The following is a 19,360-nucleotide window of genomic DNA, read 5'->3' on the forward strand; positions in this document are numbered from 1 at the left end:
AATATCTAACATAATTTTCTACCATCTCTCTCAGAAACGCACGAACTAGAAAAAAGAGAAATTACTAATTTAATACAGATAGCCCTTGACTTACAACAGTTCATTTAGTGACAAATCACTAAAGTTACAGCAGCATCGAAAAAAAAGTTATGGCCATTTTTCACACTTACCGACCGATGCAGCATCTCTAACATACTTATTTATTCAAGCGGGACTGGCATAATAGTTTGATTTTAAATTGGGGTTTTATTAATATTCTTAAATATTTTAAATTTAATTTTAATTATTAGCCGTTTTTGTAATTTTGCTATGTTTTTAATTTGTTTTAATTGTACATATTTTGTATTTTATCTCCGGCTGTACACCGCCCTGAGTCCTTCGGGAGAAGGGCGGTATAAAAATTCAATAAATAATAATAATAATAATAATAATAATAATAATAATAATAATAATAATAATAATAATAATAATAATAATAATCTGTGGGGGCTCCCACACTCTGGAACGAGCTTCCCCCGGGTTTACGCCAAATACCCGACCTTCGGACATTTCGTCGCGAACTCAAGACTCATCTTTTTATCCGCGCGGGGCTGGCTTAAATTGGGATTTTAATGTTTAAATTTATTTATTTTAAACGGGGTTTTTAGTATGGGAAATTTTAATCATTGGGCTAATTTAAAATAAGTTTTTTAAATCGTATTTTAAACTTATATATTGTATTGTCGGTTTTATTATGCCTGTACACCGCCCTGAGTCCTTCGGGAGAAGGGCGGTATAAAAATCAAATAAAATAAATAAATAAAATAAATAAATAATAATAATAATAATAATAATAGGGCAAAGGTCTCCAACCTTGGCAACTTTAAGACTTGTGGACTTCAACTCCTAGCTTTGCTGGCTGAGGGACTCTGGGAGTTGAAGTCCACAAGTCTTAAAGTTGCCAAGGTTGGAAACCCCTGCCCTAGGGGGTCACAGGATCAAAATTCAGATCCGTAGTTATGCAACTGACTCGTAGTTATGACGGTTGCAGTGATCCCCTGGGATCACGTGGTTCCCTTTCCGCGACCTTTTGGCAAGCAAAACAAATGGGGAAGCCAGATTCCCTTAACAACGGCATTCCTAACTTAACAACCGCAGGTAATTCACTTAACGACGGTGGCAAGAAAGGTGGTAAGATGGGGCAAAACTCACTTAAGGAACGTCTCACTCAACAACAGAAATGTTCGGCGCAATTGCGATCGTAAATTGAAGACTGCCCATATTTTTTTTAAAAAATTGAAATGATTTGAAATGATTAAAAACTCTTATTAGATGTTTATTATTGGGGGGGGGATTAGGAGGAGGACCTTGTGTTGGGTATGTTCGCCGCCTTGAGTTATTTGCAAAAGTAAATAAAGCCAGGATAAAAATAAATAAAATATATACCAGCAAACTGCCTTCAATCCAGTCAGGCTCAGAGAGGCAGTGAATAAACCCCGTTCATTTAACAAAGCTATACATTTCATCCATTGTCCGATAAAAAATAAAAATCGGCATATACAGTTGCAATAATTTGCAATCTAACAACAAGGATTCATAACTGTGCAATATTTCCTATTGGGTGTCTTCTGATGGCACCACACACTGATGTACTTGCTGAATATTATATTTTATGCCTATTCTCTTCCGGGTAGATAGAAAACAGGAGTAATTTCTAACACTACCCATTTCATCAGTGCAAAACCCAGCATGCAGACCGATGCGATGCGATGCAGACCGATGCGCCTGTGGGATGTAGATAGCTAATCATCTTTTTTGGTTGTTTGATGACCCCCGTAATCTCTGGCATCGGGGTGGAGTCTGGGCAACTGAATGGAGCTGAGTGTTTTACTGGCCGGATGCCCTACCTGTTGCCAGTGCGGAGTTTTGTTCAGCAGATATATTCTCATTGTGCCCAGAGAGATAAATATCTGCCTCTACCTGGGATCGAACTCACAGCCTCCTGATTGTGAGGGCGAGAGCTCCACCTCTAGGCCACCGCACCGCTCGTTAGTCAGTACCACATCTCATGTGTATAATGACTGCAAATCATCATCATTTAACGACCCCATAATTCCTTGCGGGGTGGAAAGCTGGGCAACTGAATGGAGTTGAGTGTTTATTGGCCGGATGCCCTACCTGTCACCAGTGTGGAGTTTTGTTCAGCAGATATATTCTCATCGTGCCCAGAGAGAGAAATATCAGCTTCTACCTAGGATCGAACTCACAGCCTCCTGATTGTGAGGCGAGAGCTCCAACCTCTAGGCCAGTGCATCATATACTCAGCTCAGAGGTGAAATCTACTTACCTTCCTTAAAGGTTCGGAAGTGCACACGCCGCATCACATGCGCGCACAGACCTTCTGCACATGTGCAGAAGTTAAAAAACACATTACTTTCTGGTTTTACAGTAATGACACTCTGGGTGGGTGGGTGGAGCTTTGCTCCGCCATCGCTACCCGATCGCCGAACTACCGGCCACGATCGCTACCGGATCCGGGAGCATTTCACCCCTGAGAAAGCTGATTATTTAGCTTTAAGTTGTCTAAAATAAATTTATGGAATTTATTGTTTTTTCTAAATGACATATTCATTTAAAATAAGGTGAATCCTCTCTCTTTGATCACAAGAGGCATTCAACGCTTACCTCGGTTTCTGGAGTAGGCGACGAGGTGAGAGAACTCAGCGAACCTTTTCTCGAGCATTGAAGATCGGTGGGCCCCGAGACGGGGCGTTCCCACTGAGTGGTCCCTGTGGGTATGTGCCAGTAATAGACTCCCGCTATATCGCTGATCTTCTTCCAACCCGGTGGAAGATCAGGGTCGGATTGAAAGGAATGATCGCTCCAAATATCTGCTGGGAATAAAAAAAAATCCACCAAAAAGTCTCTTTAACTGCAAAGCTTACAACAAATGGAAAAGGGGGGGGAAAAATCTAGGGTTTAATATTTGCAAAATGACGGTTGTCCATGGACATTTTTAAAAAAAGTTTCTTGTTTGTTTATTTATTAATACCCTAAGATACAATAGTACAAAAGAAAATAGGGAGGGAAAGGGGAAAGGAAAAGTGCGGGGAAAAAGTGGGGCGGGAGGAGAAAAGGCGTTGACTTCCGACTCCCTTTGGTGCAGTAGAGTAAGATAACAACATCAAACCTCAACTTTTTTACTTTTACATAATAGTATAAACTAGACATTTCTATAGGAACAAACCTAACTAATCGGTAAACCCAAAATCAAAGTTTCATTTTTCCCCCACACCTCAAGCACAAAGTCCAGAAGTGGTTTCCAAATAGCAACAAAAGTAATAGTGGTTTTGTTTTTTTTTCTTTAATCAAAGCGGTCAATTTACCCATCTCTGCTACGTCCATCAACCTCTGCAGCCATTTGTCCGTTGTGGGAATCAAAGTGTCCTTCCATTTTTGATCTATGGGGATTCTCAAATCATCCAGGTCAAGTTTGTCCCAAAAGTGCTTTCTCGAAAGGCAACTGGGCTTTGCTTTTCCTTGAAGATATTTCACTTCTCATCCTAGAACGGTGATGCCGAACCTACGGCGCGCATGCCGGAAGTGGCACGCACAGCCATCTCTCTGAGCATGCCAGTCATTGCCCGTTCCTCTTCTGGGTTCCGGTAGGCACATGCGCACCAGCCAGCTGATCTTTGCACACGCATACACACCAACAACCTGAAGACCAGCTGACTGGCGCGGATGCGCAAGCTAGAAACCATAAGCTCAGCTTCTTGGTGCACACATGTGCGCCAGGGAACTTCTCTTCCGGTTTCTGGCACACCTGTGCCGGGGAGCTGCTCTTCCGGTTTATGGCGCTCTCCCACGTGCTCCAGTTTCGGCACTCAGTGCCAAAGAGATCCGCCATCACTGTCCTAGAAGCTTCTTCAGTTCTGACTGAATGGTGGCGGGTGGAAGGATTTATAAGACCAAGCGCTTATTTCAGGGTTCAAAAAAATATAAGACAGGGGAAATTATTTTCGGGGAAACACAGTACTAACCCTTTCTATAACAACAAACCTTTCTAATCAGCAAAACCCAAAATCAAAGTTTCATTTTTTCCCCCCTGCCTCAAACGATGGGGCTGCTTTAAGAGTCATTTACTTTCTGCCGAGAGTTGAAGACCTATTTGTTTGTTCGCGCAGGACTGGCATAGGATTTTAATAGGATTTTAATTAGTTTTAACGTTTTAATATTTTATAAATTGGGGTTTTATTTTTAATTGTTTCAATTCGGCCATTTGTATAATAAGTTTTTTAATCATGTTTTTTATGTGTATTTTGCTGTTGTTTTTTATTATGGCTGTAAACCGCCCTGAGTCCTTCGGGAGAAAGGCGATATAAAAATTTAATAAATAAAAATAATAAAATAAAATAAAATTTACGAAACGGCGTTGACTGTTAGGCACTCCCTGCAGTGTGACACACAAGAGATATGGCAACATTTGGTCCGGGGTGAAATGCTCCCAGTTCGGACCAGATTGCCTGATCTGGTAGCGATGGCGGCAGGTGGTTCGGAGAACCGGTAGCAAAAATCCCTGCCCACCCCCATGCCCAGCTGAGCTGCGCGATCATCAGAGGTTGGTTTTTTTATTTGAATTTATATCCCGCCCTTCTCCAAAGACTCAGGGCGGCTTACACTGTGTTAAGCAATAGTCGTCATCCATTTGTATATTATATTACAAAGTCAACTTTATTGCCCCCAACAATCTGGGTCCTCATTTTACCTACCTTATAAAGGATGGAAGGCTGAGTCAACCTTGGGCCTGGTGGGACTTGAACTTGCAGTAATTGCAAGCAGCTATGTTAATAACAGACAGACTGAGCCACCAGAGGCCCCTGATGATCGCACGGCTCAGCTGGGATCGTCAGAACCCTTTAAAAGCATTTTTTCCCCTCTGGCCAACCCAGCTGAGTTGCCTGATCATCACAGGCTTTTAAAAGCATTTTTTTTACAACCTCTTGAGCCGAAGAGGTTGTAGAAAAAATGCTTTTAAAAGTAAAAAAAAAAAAAAAGTTGGCCATGCCCACCTAATCACATTACCCCCCCCATACCAAGCCACGCCCACAGAACCGCTAGTAACAAATTTTACATTCCCCCCCCCCGATTTCGTCCTTTAATACCGCAAATACTAGCTATGGAACTAGGAAAATGAATTAGCGCAATTCCAGCTCAAAGAACAAGCGCGTGAAGGCAACATATACCAGCTGCTCCTAATGAGGGATTTCTTCGGTATTAAGCAACCGAAACAAAGATGAAAGGAACACAGCAATAATTGTTCACGGTTTGTGGCACAGCACATCACAAACAATCAGAAATTCAATTACTTTCCCTTGGAAACAAACTGCAAAACAAGTATGGTGGCTAAGCCAGGAAAACAACATATAAATAAACCTAATAAAAGGCTGTGAAAGCAACTTCTACATTAGAGTCGTAAACCTTTCCAATTCCCCCCACAAACACACACACAAAAAGGACAAAAATGTATTTTAGAGACCTTCGCTATGTTAAATGACAAATTAAAATTAGGACCAATTACCTTCAATATATATAGCTAATCCTCAACTTACGACCACAACGTTTCTAAGAAATGCCTCTAAGCGAGGCATTTCTTAAGTGAGTTTTGCTGCATTTTAAGACCTTTCTTGACCCCGCCGTTAAGTCAACCTAGCACAGTTGTGAGTAACATGGCTGGTAAGTGAATCCAGCTTCCCCATGGACTTTGCAGGTGAGAAGGTCGCAAAAGGGGATCACATGGCCCCCAGGACACTACAACAGTCGTAAGTACATGCCAGTTGCCAAGCGTCTGGATTTTGATCACGTGACTTTGGGAATGCTGCAAAGAATAGAGCAGAGTAGAGCAGAGCAGGACAGGACAGGACAATGAATGGAATGGAATGGAATGGAATGGAATGGAATGGAATAGAATAGAATAGAATAGAACAGAACAGAATATCGGAAGAACAGAACAGAACAGAACAGAATAGAATAGAATATTGGAAGAATAGAATAGAGTAGCGTAGTGTAACATAACGTAGCGTAGGGCAGCATAGCATAGAATGAATAAAACAGAATAGAATATTGGAAGAACAGAGTAGAGTAGAGTAGAGCAGCGTAGCATAACATTAGAATAGAATAGAATAGAATAGAATAGAATAGAATAGAATATTGGAAGAATAGAATAGAACAGAGTAGCGTAGCGTAGAATAGAATAGAATAGAATGAATAAAACAGAATAGAATAGAGTAGCGTAGCGTAGTGTAGAATAGAATAGAACGGAATGATTTAGAAGTTGACATTGGAGGTCTTCTAGTCCAACCCCCTTGGCCAAGCAACAGACCCTCTACCATTTCAGACCCAATGGCTGTCCAGTCTCTTCTTAAAAACCTCCAGTGACGAAGCACCCACAACTTCCGAAGGCAAAGCCATTCCACTAGATAATTGTTCTCACGGTTAGGAAGTTTCTCCATAATTCTCTCTTAACCTATCCAGGTAGCCTTTCTCCAATGGCCAACTTGGCTATTTTAATGAAGGAAATACAATACTTTAGCTGCAGGGTGACATGCAGTTGATTTTCCTGGAATTGAATTAAGGATGGCAGTAGAATTCAACAAACGGCTGTAGGTTTTCATCGAAGGAAACCGACTGAAATTTCACACCAATATCCCAGAGTGTAATTAGATTAACTCTTCAACCCTAACTAATGAGACCTTTTCTCATTAATAATAAATATATTTAAACACATGAAATCTTGTGACTAGCTATAAAATATAATCGTAGCTTGAACAAAAATCCATAACTGATTTATATATCAGTTATATATCAACTTATATATATATCAAAGTTATATATATCAAAAGTTATATATCAACTTTTTTTCTTAACTGGCTTCTATCAATATTTATTCTGATCAATTTAACAGGCAATTTAATCTACCTGTAGGAAACAACTGTCACCGCGATAAAACGGAATTGAGAATAATTCCTGATTATTTATCAAAGCCACCTGACAGAAACCAATCCGATCTACCCGCTAAAACGCTGAGCGTTTCAAAACTAATCCTCCATTATACGGCGGACTGACTTCGCGCTGAAAAACTTGAGAAGACTGGACTCCGTTGATTGAAGATGATTTAAGAAAAACAGAGACACCGGGAAAAGAGATCTATGACACGTGAGAAAGAAAATCACACAATTTGCAAAAAATAAAAATTGAATAAAATTCTAAGACTTCTGTGCAAATGCACAAGGTAGATTACAATTTTCAGACTAAAGAACCGATTGCACAGAATATGAAGCTGCTAATAGCGCCATTGTACAGATTTCTTAGCCTTGAAAGATAGAGGGGGTCTGCTTTTCCAAAACCTTCTCAAATCAAAGCTAAAATGTTGTTGTTGTTTTAAATGGCGCCTTTCCACCCTAGTTAGAACAGGATCAGAGTTAATGTCCGTAACTTACATTTGCTAGCGAGTCCTCGGCAGTTCAACCTTGTCTGGTCTGCAATCGGCATCCTTTAAGTTCGCTCTGCACATGGTCTAATGTCTTCATGGTTGCTTGTGGTTCCCCACTCAGCTAAGACTCCAGATTAGCCTGACAGTTAAGCGGGGTGCGTGGCGCGTGCATGTGTCGAGATCCTTCCGCTTCCTACCTGCCATTTATTTAATTAAGTCTTAAGATGGAACGAAGTTGGAAGACCCAACCGCCATCAGATAATAGCTTGCCAAGGGAAAACGCCACGAGTATAAATGAACGCCTTCTCTAACGCACCAAAAAGGGAATTCCAACGTTTTGTCACCTGCAAGGCCTTCGTTACGAAACCGATGTGAGATCGTCAGAGCTTTTTATTTCCCGACCGACTGGGTCCAACGGGACTCCTTTATGACCTATCTCCGTTTAAGGCACGGCTCACAATCAAGGTTGAACCGGCTCACCCAAGTTTCTTGCCTCCCGTTCGTAAAGGTGATTTAAAGATGCCTCAATATATTCTATATATATATATATAGAAAAAAGGAAGAAAAAAAAGGGGTGGAAGCAGAGCAGCAAAAGGAACGGAATGCTTCCAAGTTGGATAAAATTTATCGCAAAGGTTCGCTTCCTAAAAGCAACAAAAAAAAAAAAATTATTATAATTCTGCATAAGGCAGTCGCAACCTTCAACACCCTGAAGATACGTTGCGGTAATGGTACGATTGATTTAGGGAAGCGGTTCTATTAGGAAAATTACTCCCCCCCCCCCTTCAAGTCCCTCCTCCTTGCTTGGATCGATCGTTTAAGCCATGCCAAGAACTGTGTCAGCCAAAAAGATCTGGGAAACTGCATTTTGTTTTTTCTATTTAAAAAACAAAAACCATGGCTGACATTGAAATTAAATTCAAGTTTACATAGGATGTTATTTCAAAAATTAATTACGGGAATCTTATTTGTGTGCTGGACCCCTAGATCATTTTTTTTAGATGTCAAAAAAGCCCTCACTTACGGGGGAATTGAGAGTGTGACTAAGTGTGGTGTGACTAGAGATTATAATTTAGGAATTATTTTAGATTATGATTGTTAGTTTTGATACCCTGCATTTTGTTCTGGGAAGTCGGGGTGGGGGGTAAGGGGGAGGGGAGTTGGGGGGGGGGTTGGTAGAGATGGAGTGATGGTTAATGTACAGGGATTATTGAAGATGTATAAATATAATTAATGCAGGGTCGGGTCTGCCCAGTTACCATTTTAGAATGGTGGGGAGGGAGAAAAGAGAGAGTAGGAGGTAGGAAAGAGGAGAAGAGGAAGGAAGAGGGGTAGAAGAGGGAGAAGGAAGGTGTAGGGTGGAGGGAGGAGAGGATGTAGATAAGAGAAGGAGAGGAAGGCTGGAAAGTAGAAGAAGGTAGAAGAGGGAAGAGTGTTAAAAAGGGGGGTGGTGACTGGGCAAGCCCGACTAATTGTATATAACTGTACATTGGATGAATTATTTGATATGATTGTAAAAATAAAACTTTTTATAAAAAAAAAAAAAAAAAGCCCTCACTTACGAACAAATAAAAATGTGGTTTTAAGGAATCTGCATTTTGTACTTGGCAACTTGAAGACTTGTGAACTTCAACTCCCAGAATTCCTGAGCCGGCTTGGGAACATGGCCCTTTTATGACTTGTGGACTTCAATTCCCAGAATTCCCAAGTCAGCCTGAGAACACGGCCCTTTTATGACTTGGCATTCTGGCTGGCTGTGGAATTCTGGGACTTGAAGTCCACAAGTCTTCAAGTCGCCAAGATTTGGAGACTCCTGTTATAGGCAAAACACATGTCCAATATTGTGGCTCATTGTTTCTTCAAATTTCCATTTGACGATGTTATCATAATTGCTTCCAAGCTACGTGGTGTACACGATAGGGGTCCAGAACACAGTGAAACACCCTCTTTCCTCCCAAACCTATATATTATTTTCGGAACGCCGCTGATTTAACTGATTTTTACCACAGAATCTACGCCTTCTGAAATTTCCAAGAAATCATAATAGGGGGTGTGAGCGATTAAGGGTGGTGAAATCACTTGAAGGGCATCAAAACTCTTCGGTTGTAACCTGAATAGCACCTCTGTGACTTCAAAACGACTAAGCCAAAGGAAATCAAAAACGAAATGACCTAATACAGAGGTGTCAAACTCAAGGCCCGCGGGCCACTTCTGGCCCTAAGGGTATCTAGATCTGGCCCAAGGGGCCACCCTGGAAACAGCAAAGGACCGGCCCGTGGTGTCTCTCCCAGGATCCGTTTTCAGCCGCAACAGCCTCCTGCAGCCTTCTACCAGCAAAAAACGGAACTTGAGGGGGCTCTACCTAAGGCTCTGGATAGCATAAAAGCGTTTATTTTTTGGTCTTTAAAAGAAAAGAAAAAAGCCTCTGATGATCAGGCAACTCAGCTGGGATCGCCAGAGGAGCCTTTTAAAAGCATTTTTTCTACAACCTCTTCGGCCGAAGAGGTTGTAGAAAAAATGCTTTTAAAAGGCTCCGACGATCCCAGCTGAGCCGCACGATCATCAGAGGCTTTTTTTTTAACTTTTAAAAGCATTCTTTCGGCCGAAGAAAAAATACTTTTTAAAAATAATAATAAAAAAAACTCTGAGGATCACGTGGCTCAGCTGGGCATGGGGGGGAGGGACAGGGATTTTTCCTACCGGTTCTCTGAACCACCCACCGCCGTCGCTACCGGATCAGGCAATCCGGTCTGAACTGGGAGCATTTCATCCCTGGGCCATGCCCACCCTAGCCATGCCCATTTTGGCCCCCCCGAGGTCAAACACAATCCTGATGCGACCCTCAATGAAATCGAGTTTGATACCCCTGGACTAGAAGACCTCCATGTTCTCTTCCGGCCGCAGAATTCTATCATCGTTTGAATCACGGAGCGAAGAACTACAAAAGAGGAGATACAATACAGGTAGACTTTCAGGCCTGCTCACCTGTCACTTGAAACGAGCTATTTTGCAAAGTCACCTTTTCTCCACCAAGCCAAGCTAGCGGCTCCAGCAAGATGTCTAAGCGACATCTGTGGATCAATTGGACCCATCAGGCTGTGAGCAAGGCCTACGTTAATGGCTCTACCGTCCTTCCGGGACTTCAGAACCTTTATGGCTTTTAAGAATTGATCGGATCGCGATAAAAGGGGAGGGGGGCGAGAAAGAATCTCAAATCTGTAAGGACCTGAAGTTCCCTTTGGCTTGCCTCATTGTGCGACGTTAAACAGAGATGACCACAGAAAAAATCCACTCTGTAGACATGGCCAGAGAAGACACCTTCTGGGCAATGGTGGGCATTTTTTTTTCATTTTACAAGTAACCCTCAACTTACAACAGTTCGTTTAGTGACCGTTCAAAGTTAAAACAGCATCGAAAAATGTGACGGCCGTTTTTCAGAGTTACGACCTTTGCAATATCCCCATGATCACGGGATCAAAACTCAGCAGCTTGGCAACGGGTTCATGTTTATGACCATTGCTGTGTCCCAGTGTCAGGCGACCCCCTTTTGCGACCTTCTGAACAGCAAAGTCAATGGGGGGGACCAGATTCACTTAACAACGGGGTTGCTAACCTATCATCTGGTGGAGATTCGCTTAATAAACTGTGCCAAGAAAGTCCAGAGTAAAATGAGGGAAAAGTCACTTAACCAATGTTTCACTTAGCAACGGAAATCCTGGGCTCAATTGTGGTCGTAAGTCGAGGACCACCTGTTTTTCAATCACAAGCCACCTCACTATACTGATCTTCCTGTTTGGGGGCCATCCAGAAAACAGATGGGCAAAATGAAATACAATGAAAGTAGGCCTTGACTTAAAACCAGTTGTTTAATGGCAAAAGAAGAACCCTTTTGGGAGACTGGATTTGAACTTATGACCTCGAGTTTCACTTAACAACTGCCGTAAAAAAAAATGGTCCAAAAAGTTGGATCTGGTCATGGTGCCCTGACTTACAATGTGTTGTGACCCAGGCCCAAATAGGTAGTAATAAACTTAGTCCGTGGAAAAACAAACTTTATTCGAACAGCTGGGAATTACTTCATTCCCAGCGTCGTTCAACTCAAAGTCAAACAAATGCCTCCCAACACAAATTCCTCAGTTATCTCACAAACTTTAGTCCAATTAGGCAAACTACCAAAGGCCCTTCCTGGCAAACATTCAGAAGCCACAAAAACAGACGTATACGAAGCAGAAGACAAAGCAGAAGATGCAGCTACAACGTTGTTTTCCGGCAAAGCTGAAACACACTTGCTGGTCTTTTAAGCCTTATGGGAGGGGCCAATCATCTCTTGGCCCTACTCCCGAGTTGTTCGCTTTGCTTGAGCTGCTCTTGCCTTCTCCTGTTCCTCTGCCTCACTACTATCAGTCTCTGGAGGCTCTGGAGTCCGCACCTCACTTCCTGATGGCCCTCCCCCACCTCAGCCTCATTACTGTCCGACTCTATTGCCAACTCCGTAGGCTGCTGACGGACCACAACATTATGATTCACAATGAGTTACAACCAGAATTCTGATCCCATTTGTGCTTGTAAGTCTACCTATTTAAAAATGTGTCCTTCTCTCTCTCCCTTCTCTTTCCAAAATTCTGGAAACAACACAACTAGAATTTTGTAGACACAGAATGGCATTCTTCTACGGTCAAGTCATTTTGTGTGTTTCTGTGCTGGCAAACTGCAGCCCAGCTACATGTCACTCTAGAAGGCGAGAATTAGCTGGCTCTTTTACAGCCAAGGTTCACACCTCGATATACGTCAGAATTTCAAGGTAGTCTGGACTCGTGTGTCACTTTTAGAAGGCAATTTTCTTTTTGCTTCTTAACTGCCACATATTTTAGCTGGGGAAATTGGGAGGGGGTTGTTCTTGGAGCGGTAGAAAGTTAGTCATAACAACATTCCGTATTCAAGGACTTTTGCCTGCGTCTGATGGAGACTGCCTGTATCCAATTGAGTGTGAAGAGTTGATTGGACAATGTGATGAACTTGTGGGTGTGGGGCAGGGCTGTGAACTGTCAACTGGGTGTGGAAAACCTGGAAGCTTTCAATTTCGGGTTTTCCCAGCTGTGCCAAGATGACATCTCTAATAAATTGGAACTTTGAGGAACCTCAAGCCTCAGAGCTTTATTTCATTGGGGGTGTTCCTTGGAACCCTGACATTGTGTTTCCCAACCTTGGCAATTTCACGACGTGTGCACTTCAACTCCCAGAATTCCCCAGCCAGCTATAGCTGGTTGGAGAATTCTGGGAGTTGAAGTCCTCACATCGTAAAGTTGCCACGATTGGGAACAGAGGTAGGTTTCACATAATTTTACCACCGGTTCGGTGTGCACTGAAAATGTGAGCGTGCACATGCACACTTGCTTCGCTCGCGTGCCTTCTGTGCATGCACACAGCCTTCCGTGCATGTGCTTTGCTCACATGCGTGGCTTGCACGCATGCGCAAGGCTTGGAAAACATGGCTAAATAGGACAGCATACCAACCCGCAGGTCACTACTACCAGTTCGCCAGAACCGGTCAGAACCGCTCAATACTACCACTGGTTGAGAAACCCCAGTCCAGTTCAAGAAAGCAAAACCAAAACCAAGCATATTAATAGGTTTTACTCTAAGGTTATAGTAACAGAAACCTGCAAGTTTGAAAGCATCTCTCCCGTCCCTTGCCTTTAGGTTCCAGAGAATTAGAGACGGTTAATATAATGCTGACTCTACATTTCTATTCCAAACAATTTGCAACAGACCTAAAAGCAGAGAAAAATGTTCCCGGAGTCATGATTGATGGACTAGCCTCTTTGATTTTACCGTAGACATTTCCTAAGCAATATCAAGGAAGATTTCAGATAATTAAATTCTAGATACCACAATTCCAAATAAACAAATCATTGCACTATATAACTAAAGCACAATATTTGCAATTTTCACGGCAACCTTTGAAGCTAACAAACTATAGGAGAAGAGCAGACAGAGCTGGGGGTAGTGGTGGAGTTAAGAGAGTCATTAGCTTAGACTTGTTACGTTAGCATAAATGGTCCAAGTTCAACCCGCCCTGAATTCCGTTGACCCTTCCGTTGACCTGGTCCTAATTTAGTGTCGCATCTTAGCTGACTAGATTGATCTTGACTGCAAAGGGATCAGGACCATCAGTTAAGTTGCAGCAGAGAAGACTTATTCAAGCATATACACAAGGATCTGGTTGGAGTGGTTCAGTGGCCTAGAGGTGGATCCCTTACCTCACAATCAGGAAGCTGTGAGTTCGATCCCAGGTAGAGGCAGATATTTCTCTCTCTGGGCACACTGAGAATATATCTGCTGAACAAAAACTCCACATTGGCTACAGGAAGGGCATCCGGCCATTAAAACACTCTGCTTGCTCCATTCAGTTGCCCAGACTCCACGCCGCAAGGCATTATGGGGTCGTTAAATGAAGATAATGATACACAAGGATCTGGTCAATGGAAGTTCAACACTAAATTGTGGAACCAGATACGGGTCAATGGAATTCAAGAGGGGTTGAACTTGGACTGACTGCGGGAACGTAAGGACTTGAAGACAAATTCCTTGTGTGTTAACCACACATGGCCAAGTGCTGTCTTATGTTGCATTGCATTGCATTGCACTCCACTTTCTACTCCATTTTCTGTTCTGTTCTGTTGTCCTATTCGGTTCAGTTCTCTACTCTAAACTGATGACGTGTTTCACTCCACCCTTCAGCTCGCTCTGCTCTTCTCCTCCATACCTTCACACTTAGTAAGGATGAAGGTACATCCTATTTAGCACCTCACCTGTCTCCACCCAGGTCCAAAGCATGTCGAAGAAGCATCCTTACCTGTTTCATCCGGAGAACTCAGAGAAGCGCTGTCTTGAGACAGTGTGGTCCAGCTAGAGTCTTCATCACTCGGAGCCAGGTTTTGGATCCTGTGTAGCGCGCAATCTGTCTTGGCACCAGTTTTAGGGTGATCCTTTTTAGTCTCTGGACTGGAAGAGATGGTTGCTGCTGGCCCATCTTCGGGACTTGCTGCCTTGTTTTGCTTCTGAGTCAAGGTATCTCCGTTCACCATGACCATGGAGGCTTGGCTATTGCACTGCGAAGGCAACTTCTCCTCCGCCATCACTTGGCTCTCCCCATAATTCTGTTCCACCTCCCTGGCTGATGTCTCAAGATCTGCATAGTAGTTTAGGAAGCTCTTCGATCTTCGGTGTTGGGTGGGCAGGATTTCACTGCTGGAAGAGTCCTGTTGGCTTGGTTCCTTCCCCTCCAACTTCTCAGAAGTTATGTTTAGACCCGTCGTCACTGACGGAGCAGCGAGGTTTTTATTGGGATCCTGCTGTCCTTGCTCGGCTGCTTTCCTAAGTTGGTTTTCTCCGTTTTTCACCAGCTTTATGTTGGAGGAATTGCTGCCCAGCAAAGGCTGGGCTGCAGGGTCTGAAAGACCCATGGCTGTCTGAATGTTGGTCAGGGCGTATTTCTTCCTGCATTTGGGTGGGGTGCCGTTCTTGACCTCCGTGTGCTTGATTTCGGCATTCAGCAGTTCGTTGTGAGAGGAGCGCAGGTGAAGGGTGTTGGGGGGCGTGGCGGGTCCATTCCGATTCACAACGTCTGACGCGCCGTTACTTGCCATAAACCCCGCCAAGGTTTCCACACCGGAATCAACTAGAGGAGAAAACGCAAAGGCTGGTGAGAAACACAACGTCCGCTATCACACGGTGCAAATCAGAACGGTGCGCCAAAGCTTCAAGATGGAACATCTTCTGCACAGTTGTTGTGCCTCGCCCGCCCTCCTCTCCTCAGCCGGGCCCCTCCCATCTCCTGCTATCTGAGCCAGAGACTGATAGTGAAGAAGAATGGCCTGGCTTGCCTCCAGCCCCCAGCCCTGGCACCATGCCCGGACAGAATGAGCAAACAAACCTCCCTCCTACAGCGTGTGAGCATGAAGCCAGCCATGAGCTGGAATTGCCGGCAGCTGAGCAGGAGGACAAAAGGTGGGCAGATCCCCGCTTCCGGAGGATGGAGAGGTGACGTCAGCAAAAGGAAGGGAGGGGCAGGCCTGGATAAGTGCTGAGTCATGGAGCCACACCCCATGGCCTATATAAAGGATCTGCTTTTTGGCATTCCTTGAGTCAGGCAAAGTCTCATCTGGTTGCTGAAGTCACACCTTGGATTCCTGCCTGCCCTGAGAAATCTGAAAGGAATTTGGCAAAGCTGCAGAGGCTTCGTGGCCACGCTTGATACAGACTTCCCAGACCCTGCTGTCAGAGGAGGAGTGGGACACGACAACAGTCTCCAGTTGGGACCAAGGTCTTAATATGTTCATGTGGGACAGAGTCTCCCAACCTTTCTGGGTTGGTGGCCCGGAGGAGAGAGGAGGGGCAGGCACCTTTACACTTGCATGCGCATGTGTGAACAGGGTTGCGCACGGGGGGCTGTGAATGCATGTGTGATGCACGCGGCAATGCTAGAGCCTGTGCGACACTTGCGGCAACGCTAGTGCCCGTGTGATGCTCATGGTGATGCCAGTGTGAGTGGGAAGTGTGCACACATGCACATGCGTTGGCCTGCCAATCACACGGCCCGGTGGCTAACAGGCCCCGGCCCGGTAATGGGTCGCGGTCCACATGTTGGGGACCCCTGATTTAGGAATTCTCTGTTTTGTAGTGTTTGAGATGATGCTAATCTCCCCACCTGCCCAGTGGTGGGAGACTTCAAGACTCAGGACTGTCCAATCTTAGCAGCTTGAAGATCTGTGGACTTCAACTCCCGCGTGTTTTAAAGCAGCCAAGATTGAACCCCCACCCTGAATTAAGCATTTGATGGAGAAGACACCCTGGATTCACATATCTGATCAAGAGGAATTCTGGGATGTTAGAGTGTGCGCAGTGTGACTATTTTGAGACAACCTAGGAGCAAATTACAGTAAGCAGGTTTATCTTTCAAATAGTGGTTCATCTACAAGGAATATATACATACACCTACTAGGCAAAATCAGGCAATCAATCATCAACTATAGCACGGAAACACACACAGAGAGAGAGAGATACGCCCTCACAGGGCCTCTCTTGTATTACAGCCTCTTAAAGTGGTAGCAGTCAATTAACCTTGCTGACTCATTGCTACTATTGCATCATTGTTACAGCATTACAGTATTACAACATTACAGGAACTGGTCAGGTATTAAATCATCATTACTCTGACATGGGAGTTGAAGTCTACAGGTCTTAAATTTGCCAAGGTTGGACAAATCCTGATTCACACATTTGATGCAGAAGAAACCTCTAAGGATTTATGGTTTTCACTAAGATACCTCTTCAGGTTTCTAACTTGGTGCCATAACCCCTACCCCAAAGAGACTCTCCTATCCTTTTTTTAACAACCACACCTCATTGTTGATTCTCCTTCAGTTTGCAATCTTCCAAATTCCTTTTCACAAGGATTTTTGCCAAGCCAAGCCGCGTTTACTTCGTGCCTATCCGTTTCGTCTGTGTACTTCTAAGCACACAGGAGATGTTCTCGGGTAAGATGCGCTGCATTCCGCATTTCCCGTTTTTGGGAAATGAAAACGAGAATCTCGTATCCCCCGTAGACAAAACAAAGAAGCTACTGACGACAGGCCTTGATTCTGCCTTAGACATGAATGTGGAAATCTCAGGAGTTAAGGAGAATAATAACCATCCCACCCTAAACCATGGATCTAGGGCAGTGGTGAAATCCAATTTTTTTTACTATCAGTTCTGTGGGCATGGTTGGTGGGCGTGGTGTGGCTTGGTGGGCGTGGCTTGGTAGGTGTGGCAGGGGAAGGATACTGCAAAATCTCCATTCCCACCCCACTCTGGGGCCAGCCAGAGGTGGTATTTGCCACTTCTCTGAACTACTCAAAATTTCCGCTAGCGGTTCTCCAGAACCTGTCAGAACCTGCTAGATTTTTTTTTTATTTGTATTTATATCCCGCCCTTCTCCGAAGACTCAGGGCAGCTTACACTATGTTAGCAATAGTCTTCATCCTATTTGTATATTTATATACAAAGTCAACTTATTGCCCCCAACGATCTGGGTCCTCATTTTACCTACCTTATAAAGGATGGAAGGCTGAGTCAACCTTGGGCCTGGTGGGACTAGAACCTGCAGTAATTGCAAGCAGCTGCTGTTAATAACAGACTGCATTAGCAGTCTGAGCCACAGAGGCCCCTTAGATTTCATCCCGATCTGAGGCCATGAGGAACACGGGGAGAGTGCAAATTTTTTTAAAAACATGGTTTTGCTACCAGAAATCAGGGTAGATTTGATTTAAATCAAGTTGATTTAAATCACGATTTAAATCACGATTTAAATCATAATGTCAGCCCCAACCCTGCGACGGTGCTTGGGGCCGCCATTAGTGTGGGGATTGCCATTCCGCTGCTGCACATGTTCGCCGACGACCTTTCCTGTGTGGCTGCTCTCCCGGGCCGTCAGCCCCGAGGCATGCCTTTAACTTCGACTTCCCAGCCGCATGCTAGATGACGTCAGGATCACGCACTGAAGCAGTTTATCACCATCTATCACTTTAAGGAAAGACGGAGAAGCGGCGGAAGAACTGAAGCGGCTTGTGATGGATTGGGGATGGAGAGGGAGGCTACGGGTTAATTGGATAATTGGGTGGAGCTGTAAGCTGCTTAAAAGGTGATGGGGAGCACGGAGCGTCACCTCCAACAAGGATTCATTTCTGTAACACTTTAAGATGGTCAGTTAATACCGATATCAGGATAAACAAACTTGGTTACGGCTTTGGCGTGCTGAGGTTTATTTTTCCAGTCTTTACGGAACCCGGCACATAATTTTTAAAGAGCTACTATCATCTCTGTCCCGCAGCGGCTCCTCCTCTGACCCGCCGTCGACTCACCGATAGTCCCAATATTGCAGCATATACAGCCTCACGCTGCTACATAACTAAAGCTCCATTTCATGCTGAATAAATTAACGTACCTTAAATAGAAAACTATCTTTACATAGATTTTTACTCCAAAAGCATTTTTTAAAAATAAATTCAATTTTAAAAAAAAAATCTGATTTAAATTGTACCAAAACCCCCAAATTTTTTTTAAAAAATTAAAAAAAATAATCGATTTTTATCCACCCCGCCAGAAATCAAATTCTGTTCCTCTGGAATACCTGTATAGCAGTCCAGTGTATACGTAAAAGAGGCTGAGCTTGCTTTGCAATGGGGCAACCCTGATTTATCGTTTGTCGTTTCCTTCTCCTGCAAACCTTCTGGTTTAAACTCATCTTGCCCAGCCACCCTTTTCAGAAAACCAGGTGCCAGCCAGGCGCCTCTGAAAACACCACAAGCAAGACACGACTTTAGGAACTTGCCCTGAAGCCCTGGAGCACTTTATCCTCAGTGACCTGATAGTCACATCATTTCTGATCATCAGGTAGTCCTTGACTTATGACCGCAGTGGAGCCTAACATTTTTTTTGCTAAGCGAGACATTTGTTAAGTGGGTTTTGCGTCATTTTATGACCTTTCTTGCCACGGTTGTTAAGTGAATCACTGAAGCTGTTCAGTTAGTAACCCAGTTGTTAAGTGAATCTGGCTGGTCAGAAAATCGCAAAACGGGATCTCGTGACCCTGGGACACTGCAACGGTCATTAGTATGAACCACTTGCCAAGCGTCTGAATTCTGACCATGGGGATGCAGCCAAGTGTGTAAATGTGAAAAACAATCATAAATCACTTTTTGCAGTGTCGCTCTTGTAAATTTGAATGGTCACTAAGTAAACTGTTGTTAAGTCGAGGACTACCTGTATTACGTGATAACATGGTCGTTAAGTAAATCTGGTTTCCCCAGTGACTTCGCTTGTCAGAAGGTCGCAAAAGGGGATCAT

At 43.8% G+C, this 19,360-nt stretch overlaps 1 protein-coding gene across 9 annotated transcripts in view; it reads right to left on the minus strand.

The window, feature by feature from the left end:
- Positions 1–19,360, minus strand: part of APBB2 (amyloid beta precursor protein binding family B member 2) — a 184,386-nt gene that overhangs the window by 81,104 nt on the left and 83,922 nt on the right. For 5 of the 9 annotated variants that reach the window (XM_058192354.1, XM_058192355.1, XM_058192349.1 and 2 more), the window contains exons 3-4: positions 14,328–15,152; positions 2,665–2,873 (exon numbers count right to left, since the gene is read on the minus strand). In XM_058192354.1, the coding sequence (XP_058048337.1) occupies positions 2,665–2,873; positions 14,328–15,152 (1,034 nt within the window). The remainder of the gene's footprint in view (positions 1–2,664; positions 2,874–14,327; positions 15,153–19,360) is intronic. The other 4 variants (XM_058192357.1, XM_058192356.1, XM_058192353.1 and 1 more) reach the window with 1 other exon arrangement.

The sequence above is a fragment of the Ahaetulla prasina genome, chromosome 8 (assembly GCF_028640845.1).
Source record: "Ahaetulla prasina isolate Xishuangbanna chromosome 8, ASM2864084v1, whole genome shotgun sequence".
Lineage (NCBI taxonomy): Eukaryota > Metazoa > Chordata > Lepidosauria > Squamata > Colubridae > Ahaetulla > Ahaetulla prasina.